The 9913-nt window shown below is 35.5% G+C and overlaps 1 protein-coding gene across 1 annotated transcript; it reads right to left on the reverse strand.

Moving 5' to 3' along the window:
* Window positions 1–6854: 6854 nt before the first annotated feature.
* Window positions 6855–7306, reverse strand: LOC126025568 (alpha-ketoglutarate dehydrogenase component 4-like). Its single transcript, XM_049785373.1, has one exon. It carries the CDS (start codon window positions 7286–7288, stop codon window positions 6932–6934), a length of 357 nt encoding a protein of 118 aa, XP_049641330.1. The 5' UTR covers window positions 7289–7306; the 3' UTR covers window positions 6855–6931.
* Between the last annotated feature and the right edge of the window lie 2607 nt (window positions 7307–9913).

A 9913-nucleotide genomic window follows, 5' to 3' on the forward strand; every position in this document is an offset into this window, starting at 1 on the left:
CCTACAGTGTCAACTTTCCTCCACCAGTGTTCTCAAGTGCTCCTCACCTTCTAACTCTAACATATCACCCTGAAAATGATATTTAAAGTTTAATGGCTGTAAATTGTTTTTATGGTTTCAGTGTTTTTGAGTCTATGGTTTGGATATAGAGCTAACATCTCCCCCAAATTACAATTGTACCAAAGGCCCTGATCTCTGTTCACCTTTAACCTTCTTCCTCAACATCTTCCTTCTTCTCAACTATTATTACTGTTAACTACAGCAATAAGAAAAGTTTTATATCCACAGTAAAACATTTGTTCAAAATCAGAATGAATGCAGGACATCATTATTTTCTGAGACTATGCAGTTCATTTTATGAATATAGGTAAGTAACAAATATTTGTGCCATAGTCAGCAACCTGGAAGTTTGCTAGCTGTACTTCTTCCTGTATTTTACTAACTCCATTAAAGCAATATCACTTAAGGTGAATAAATGAGGAAATTATTATAAATACAATGATATATTGTTTGAGTTTGGATTCATTTAAAAAAACCCTAGAGGATAAGGACCAGATTAATAGTACTGCAGATAAACACTTGCTTGCCTCACAATCAAACTGGGTTTAAAACTGAACCCATATGCCATTTCTTGAGGCCAACTAGGAATTATCTCTGAGCACAGAGCCAACAGTAAGCTAGGAGCCCCAACACTAACAAAAGAAATCATATATAATGTTTGATATCACTTGCTGAAGAAAAAACTTGGGTGAATTGTTATCATTATCAGAAACTTATTAATATTACTCTACATAATAGCAAACAAATAATAGAGCAATTATATATGCCTCTATATAGGAATATTCCTATGTACATGATACATCCTTTTTACATTTTTAAACTTTTCTTGAAAGGTAGTTTTACTTTTGCTGATGGGCCAAATCTTTCTTTATTAGAGTGCTTTCTAAGGCAGCGCATGCTTTCCTTTGAATAAAACTTTGTGGCTTACATATATTTCCATAAATGTCTAATAATTTCTCTCATCACTGGTTTATAAACTCTAGTAAGACTTTTCCTAACTTCTTTTACCTGAAATACTTTGCATGCTACTGGATAGTAGATGTTCTATAACAATATATTGACTGATTGAAGCAATAAAAGAATTGGTGAGATGGGCTGAAGCTTACCTTATTAATAGTTGTAGACTGTATTTGTTTTACATCTGTCATAAGCCTTTACATATTTACATGTGTTATCAATACATTATATATTATAATTATTATATTATATATTTATTATAATTATTATACATTGTTAATCAATTTATTTTGTATATTAAGGAAGTAATAAACCATATCATAATGTTTATTTCTTAGGTGAGCAGACTGTTCTGCTCTTTACTAGAAAGCACTTTACCGGAATCTGATGTTCATAACACATAATAGGCTAATTATAATTAGTAACTATGTGCTTAGGAACTCTTTCTGTTGGAAAGGGCAATGTCAATTTAAACTACCATAGAATTTGAAATTATGGTGTTGCATTTTAGACATATACTAATGTTACTTTTAAAGTTATATTGATTGACTTTCTCTGGAATGAGTAATTAAGTGTTTATTGAATATTTTAGAATTAAAATAGAATGCATTTATTTCATTCACTTTCTTCTCCCTCTCTTTCACATACAAACACACATACACACACACAGACACACACCCCAGGGCCAGAATGACACTAATTATTCCTCTTCAATTCCAAGTAAATCATATTCTCTTTAGGATTTATGGAATCACCTTCCTAATCCATGCTGTTAAAAATGAATTAACTTGCTCTGATATTTGAGAGAATACCTAATTATTTAATTATCTCCATTATGTGAATAAAGCTGTGGTGAATTCCCTTCTAGCATCATCATGTTCTTCCTTAGGGATAAGCTTCATTTGAATGTACAGCAAGTTCACACACACACATCACACCATAGTGATATAACATTACAAAGCGTTTTAATTAAAACTATCAAGAATATGTTGTTGTTGCTGTACTTTAAAATCATCTTCCTCCGAGAATGATAGAAAATGGTGATGTGTAAACTCTAGGGGGAGACCCCGAAAATGTTAGCTTTCAATCATTTTCCTGAGACCATGCAAGAGTTCATCTCGAGTCCCTGATCAGGCTCTTGTGGGAATAGAAACCCAGTGCTCTTGCCTTGACATCAGTGCCATTTCCCATCGTTGCCATGGTGATCACCTATACAGCATCACTAACCCTTCTCACACAGCTCAATTTGAGATTCAAGTTTCACGTTTCCATGATTATGGGAGGGTAATTATTTCATTACTCAGGGGAAGAAGATTTAGGAGGTAAATAGCTCTTCATTAAATCTTAAACGATTCCAGTCTTTTTAGGCCACAGAAATGCCAAATATTAAAGAGATGAAATTCAAAAGAGCAAAACATTACTGGGAATTAGAAAAAAATTCAATTTTGAGGTAGCATAGTCATAAATATATTTTTCTCTAGTGAAAACATATTGCATAAAGTACAAACATATTGTGTCAATAATTCAGGATTTAAAATAATATCCAGTTAAAATAAATGCCTGGAAACGTTTGTGCATGTACTTGAACAGAAATGTCTCTTAAAGGAAATTTTTATGAATTGACCTGGCTTGGAAGGTGATAGTGGTATATCGTGTAAAGCACATGTTTTCTATAACTCTAAATAGGAAAATAAAAATTTTGGGGAAAGGCAAACATTCTTAGTGAGCATATTTTCTGTATATAAAGAATGATTTCTGTATATAAAGAATATTGTAAAGAATAGCTTTTACATATTGTTGATGTTTCAAGATTAGGCAGAGCAAAAATTATTATGCAGTAGTATGAAAGTTTTATAAGATGCCACAGGATATCTATGAATTCAAAATATTTAGAAAGCACTTAGATATACAAAGATAGTGTTTGCGACACATCCACACTAGACAACAAACAGATGTTGCACACACTTGAATATTTATACTATGACTTCCCTATCCCTAGAAGGAACTTCTAATATAACATTTTCAGGTCAAAAATCTTTGTGAACCAAAACAATAATACAGTAGGTAAGGCACTGGCCCTGCATGCAACTGGCCTGGCTTCAATATCCACCATTTCATAGGGTCCCCTGAGACTATCAGGAGTGATTCCTGAGCACTGAGCCAAAAGAAAGCACTGAGCAGAGGAGCGGGTACCCAAAGACAAACAAAATGTGCTTGGGTGAGTGATAATTTATAGGTCAATGTCTCCAAAAGACGCTTTGGTTTTGGCTTTTGGGCCACACTGGTGACCCTCAGGGGTTACTCCTGGCTATGAGCTCAGAAATCTACCCTGGCTATTGGATGCTGGGAATCGAACCGAGGTCTGTCCTAGGTCAGCCATGTGCAAGGCAAACACCCTACATCTCTGCCACCACTCTGGCCCCTATACGACAAAAATTTGTAAGTCACTGAGGTTTTTTTTCCCCAAATATCTATTTCTTTTTTCCTATATTTCCCCAGACAAAATCTTTTTTCACTTCTTTTTTTTTATTAATATCTTTATTTAAACACCTTGATTACAAATATGATTGTACTTGGGTTTCAGTCTTGTAAAGAACACCCTCCTCCACCGGTACAACATTTCCACCACGAATGTCCCAAATATCCCTCCTCTCCACCCCACTCCCGCCTGTACTCTAGACAGGCTTTCCATTTCCTTCATTCATTCACTTTGTTATGATAGTTCTCAGTGTACTTATTTCTCTAACTGCACTCATCACTCTTTGTGGTGAGCTTCATATAGTGAGCTGAAACTTCCAGCTCTCTTCTCTTTTGTTTCTGAAAATTATTGCAAGAATGTCTTATTTTTTAAAAAAAAAAAAACCTATTGATGAGGGAGACTATTCTGCATCTATCTCTCTCCCTCTGCTTATTTCACTCAGCATAATAGATTTCATGTACATCCACGTGCAGGAAAATTTTATGACTTCATCTCTCCTGGTGGTTGCATAATATTCCATTGTGTATATATGCCACAGTTTCTTTAACCATTCATCTGTTGAAGGGCATCTTGGTTGTTTCCAGAGTCTGGCTATGTATATAGCGCTGCAATGAATATAGGTGTGAGGAAGGGACTTTTGTATTGTATTTTTGTGTTCCTAGGCAATATCCTTAGTAGTGGATTATATGGGAGCTCAATTTCCAGGTTTAGGAGGAATCTCCATATCGCTTTCCATAAAGGTTGGACTAGACGTATTTTCCACCAGCAGTGGATAAAAGTTCCTTTCTCTCCACATCCCTGCCTACACTGTTCGTTCTCATTCTTTGTGATGTGTGCCAATCTCTGTGGTGTGAGATGATATCTCATCGTTGTTTTAATTTGCATCTCCCTGATGATTAGTGATGTGGAGTATTTTTTCATGTGCCTTTTGGCCATTTGTATTTCTTTTTATCTAAGTGCCTGTCCATTTCTTCTCCCCATTTTTTGATGCGATTAGTTTTTTTCTTGTAAAGTTCTGTCAGTGCTTGAATATTTTGGATATTAGCCCCTTATCTGATGGGTATTGGGTGAATAGCTTCCCCCACTCTGTGGGTGGCTCTTGTATCCTGGGCACTATTTCCTTTGAGGTGCAGAAGCTTCTCAGCTTAATATAGTCCCATCTGTTTATCTCTGCTTTCACTTGTTTGGAGAGTGCTGTTTCCTCCTTAAAGATGCCTTTAGTCTCAATGTTGTGGAGTGTTTTACTACATGTTGTTCTATATATATCTTACGGTTTCAGGTCTGATATCAAGGTCTTTAATCCATTTGGACTTTACCTTTATACATGGTGTTAGCTGGGGGTCTGAGTTTGTTTTATTAAAGATTTCAAAAGAGAAATAAAAGTTAAGATGAAGTACAGGTACTGAGGCACATGCCTCACATGTGTTTGATCCCAGACACCACATGGTCCCTCAAGCACCACTGTTTTGACCTTTGAGGTTCCTGAGCATCATGAAGGTGACCCAAAGACTACTTGATAGAACTGAACCCAGACAGTACAATATCTTAGCAACAGCTCTTTTAGTTGGCTGAGAATAGCCCTAAATGGCTCTTAGGTACTCTATGCACCAGTTGATAGGTCCCTGCTCCCTAAAAGAAAGAGAATTAAAGATCCATGGAAAAGCACCTCCTCTGAGAGAGGGTATGCCTTTATATAGCAGTGATTTAATTTTGATGCCTTTGAAATGCTGTAGTATATAATACAGGCTGGAGTGGATAAGGAAGAATTCAGTCTGTCATTTTCCCAGAGGAAACACAATTTGTAGGAGTGACAGGTTTTTCTTTTTCTTTCCTTTAGTTCTGTGTAAGAAAAAATTAGTCAGAATTGATTTTTAGAAGGTTCACTGATTGAATAATTAGTTAATTAAAATCATTTATCCATAAGACTCTGGAGAGGTGGAATAGGAAGGTTAAGAGGTTCAGAGGCCATAGTCTTCCATAACCTCTCCTTATTATCTGTATTATAAATAATCCATAAAGCCTCATCCAACCTATTATGGCTGGCATATATCTTGGAAAAATTGAGTAAAAGGTAAATAGGCACAAACCATAAAAGACTTTGACAACCAAGTCATGTAAGTCAAAGTAATGTTTAATTGATAGTAGGTTTTTAAAAGATAGAACCAGTTTTAAGATAATTAGTCTCCTCCAAGAGTTTTGAGATCCACAGGGCAATTGTAGTCTAGTATAAAACGGGCAGAAAAAGTACTGTTGGAATAGTTGAATGCTTTTTTCCTCATCTGTACACAAAATATCTCATGAAAATTTACTTTTCTTTTTAAACAAAGGGGTTTATCTATCCTGTATTCAAGTGTTGCAGGGTTTGTATATATAATGTGCTTGTGAAGGTTTATGAGTGAGAGAACGATTTTATAACTCAAGTGCTTTATGGAGTTGGTATTTCCAAACAAGAGCAGTCCTTTATTCATTTAGCATAATCAGATAAATTGCACATAGCTTTAAAAATAATGTTTGTATCTATTCTGTATTTGTGCTCTGTTTTGGGGACTGAAGAAATAGTTGTTAGTTATGTCAATCACAATAAAACTCTAAGGTTGTCCATACAGTATTAGAAGGATTGAAAACATAGATCGCTAAAGAGTGTCTGAAAATCCAAGTCAAGAAAGCATGCGTGTCAGAACTTCAAGTTCTTTAGAAGAATAAAAATCGTGTTTTAATGTGAAATCATCTCAGTGGCTTAACAACAAGTGTATTTATCTTTCAAGTAAGGCTTTATTGAGAATCTGGGTGACTTTTTGGAATAACAAACTCTCCAACAAGGTAATTTGGAAGTGTTTATTTCTGGAAATGTCATGGAAAGGAATGTCATAAAAGAGACAAGATGGCAAAAAAAAAAAAAAAGGCATTTCTTTATTCGAGCCTGAAAATCCACACATTACTTTTATTTATACTTTGTTATATAGAACTATGTCTCTCTGCTAACAGCCATGCACTGGTCTCCAGCAAGGAAATATTAAACTGATATTGGGAAATTCTGCAAATAGTATCCGATAAAGGGACAAGAATCTATAAGGGAATATATTTTTTATTCTTATAAGAAATAACTAAAAAATTTTCCAAGGTATGCTTTGTAAGATAAAACTTGTAATTAGACCAAAGAAAGCACTCTTAGAAAAAAAAAAAAACAGTAGGTGCATACGCAATGTTCAAGGTTTTGGAAAGTACCAAGAAGAATTTGGTAATCATTGAAAAGACATCATGACTTCATTTAACTTGAATTTTTAAAAATATACCCATTAATATAGTAACCACCCTTAAAAGCGCCAGCATAAGAGCTTAATTCATTCTCTTTTTTATATTTTAACATAATATTTATTAAAGTTGTTTAATATACAATTTCTCATTTGTCATTTTGGAAGTCCTTTATTGTAAAGACTATTCTTTTGGCTTGATGACAAACAGCAGGCATATTTTGAGTGAATATTCTGGACCTCCACGTTGGATAAATTCCATTTCTTCTTGGGAAACAAGTTTCCCTCTGTACTTCTGAGGTAATGTTTTGATTATTTCTGCAGTATCTGGTGGGCCCTGGCACATCAGCCAATCGAGTACTTTACTTCCCTTAGAATGCTTTGAAATTGAAGAAGAGTGAGAAGGTAGTCCTGATGATCCCAAAGCTTCTGACACATTGTGTTTAGGATTGTCTCTTCTGTCAAGAAACCTTATTAATGGAGTATGTGGCTTGACTACCTGGACGACCCTGCTGGCAGACGCCATCTTGCTGCCTATCATGACCCCTGAGCAGGGGCAGCTTCCATTAATTCATTCTTTTAAAGTGGATGGTTGGCTACTATTACGTTTCATAAGAAGAAAGGTTTAGTAAAAAAAAAAATTCAGTTTCATTTTGTGCTAGCACCCATACCAACTATCTTAATTAATTGCTCCTAAACTATTACCAACCATGTCATCATAAATCATCATGTAAATGAGCTTTAAAAAGTAAAATCTGAAAAGCAATCTTGCCATTCATTTATTTGAACTAATTATAATGTAGGAATAATTCTCACAGCAGGTAAAAAAAAAAAACAGGAAAAAGCATGTTTTTTTCATAAAAGCAAAACATTTTAGATTTGACATCAAAATTTTAAAAGTAACAAAGAGCCTTCTGTTTTGCAAAGTAGAGTATTTTAAGTTGGCTGCTTCTATCAGAATCAAGTTTTGAATAAAATACTTGTAAAACAACTTTAAAAAGAGTAGATAATAATATTGTCTTATATGATAAGATATATCCTAATTTTATTTTCACAAATTATTGTCAGAATCAATAAAATATAGAAAGCATTTTACTTGATAACCAATGGGTATTAATAATTTATTTGGTTAGAGACTGCAATTTAAATTGAAATTTATACATATTATCTCTTATGAGTCAGTCTTTTGCAGTGCAAGTTCATTCTTCATACTTCCACAAAATTTTAATCATGTGAGTTTGCATTATTTTTACATTGTTAATGTCATAAACTTTTTAAAAAATGTAGACACCTAATTTGTAATGCCATCAATGGTGCTGTTTTAAGCTACGGATGGTGCTTCAGCACAGATACTGCAGTGTCTGCATTTCTTTACTTCTGTCTCTAGGTCCCTACCCACTCTCTCATTCCCTTGAAAAACTCAGGTCTACAGAACATGCTTGTTGTTTTTTATTTTAACCTCAAAGAGCTATAGGTTATAGAATTGATATGAGAATAGCTGTATAGCATGTAAAGAGGTCATCTCTGTCATTAAACATTTATTACAACACTTTTATGTTTTCTTTGGCACTATTTCTCTTAGTTTTCTCCTCTATAATTTGTTTAACAATCACTTAAGTTGCATTTTGCCTTTAAAAATGAATTAGATATACAGCTTAAATATCAGATTAGTTTGGTGGTGCTCATGAGTAACTCCTGGCTCTGTGTCAGGGTTCACTCCTGACAGTGCACAGGTCAACCACATACAAGGAAAACACTGCACTATCACTGACTCTTAAATTGCATGCTTTGGAGTGGAGAGCCAATAATAATCCCTGAGAGCCACCAGATGTAGCCCCCAAACGAATATATATAATATATATGTATAATATATCAAAAGTTTTTGTTTTGTTTTGTTTTTTGGGGGGCCACACCCAGTGATGCTCAAGGGTTACTCCTGACTATGAGCTCAGAAATTGACCCTGGCTTGGGGGACCATATGGGACGCTGGGGAATCAAACCTCTGACTGTCCCAGGTGTGTGCATGCAAGGCAGACCCCCTACTGCTTGTGCCACCGCTCCAGCCCATATATCAGAAAGTTAAGTTGAAAACGTTCTAGAAGAAGCAAGTTATAGCTTTGAATTTCTGTGTCTACTAAAACCACAGGTTTTTTGTTGTTGTTTGTTTTGGGGGGGTTGGGCCACACCCGGTGATGCTCAGGGGATACTACTGGCTATGTGCTCAGAAATGGCTCCTGGCTTGGGGGACCATCTGGGATGCCAGAGAATTAAACTGCTGTCCTTCCTAGGCTAGCGCAGGCAAGGCAGATGCCTTACTGCTTGTGCCATCACTTTGGCCTCTAAAATCATTGTTTTATTAAAAAAAATTAAATTTCTTTTTTATCAAAGTGTCTGTTCATTTCTTCTCCCCAATTTTTGATGGGATTAGATGTTTTTTTCTTGTAAAGTTCTGTCAGTGCCCTGTATATTTTGGATATTAGCCCCTTATCTGAAGGGTGTTGGGTGAATAGTTTCTCCCACTCGGTGGGTGACTCTTGTATCCTGTACACTATTTCTTTTGAGGTGCAGAAGCTTCTCAGTTTAATGTATTCCCATCTGTTGATCTCTGCTTCTACTTGTTTGAAAAGTGCAGTTTCCTCCTTGAAGATGCCTTTAGTCTCAATGTCATGGAATGTTTTACCGACGTGTTGTTCTATATACCTTATGGTATCAGGTCTAATATCAAGGTCTTCAATAATCCATTTGGATTTTACCTTTGTACATGATGTTAACTGGGGGGTCTATATTCGCTTTTTCTGCAAGTGGCTAACCAGTTCTGCCAGCACCACTTGTTGAAGAGATTTTTCCTGCTCCACTTAGGATTTCTTGCTCCTTTGTCAAAAATTAAGTAATTGTATGTCTGGGGAACGTTCTCTGAGAACTCAAGCCTATTCCACTGATCTGAGGGTCTGTGAAAGGCACATGAAAAAATGCTCCTCGTCACTAATCATCAGGGAGATGCAAATCAAAACAACGATAAATACCACCTCACACCTCAGAGATTGTTGCACATCACAAAGAATGAGAACAATCAGTGCTGGCGGGGATGTGGAGAGAAAGGAACTCTTATCCACTGCTGGTGGGAATGCCGTCTAATCCAACCTCTATGGAAAGCGATACAGAGATT

The sequence above is a fragment of the Suncus etruscus genome, chromosome 13 (genome assembly GCF_024139225.1).
Source record: "Suncus etruscus isolate mSunEtr1 chromosome 13, mSunEtr1.pri.cur, whole genome shotgun sequence".
Taxonomy (NCBI): Eukaryota; Metazoa; Chordata; class Mammalia; order Eulipotyphla; family Soricidae; genus Suncus; species Suncus etruscus.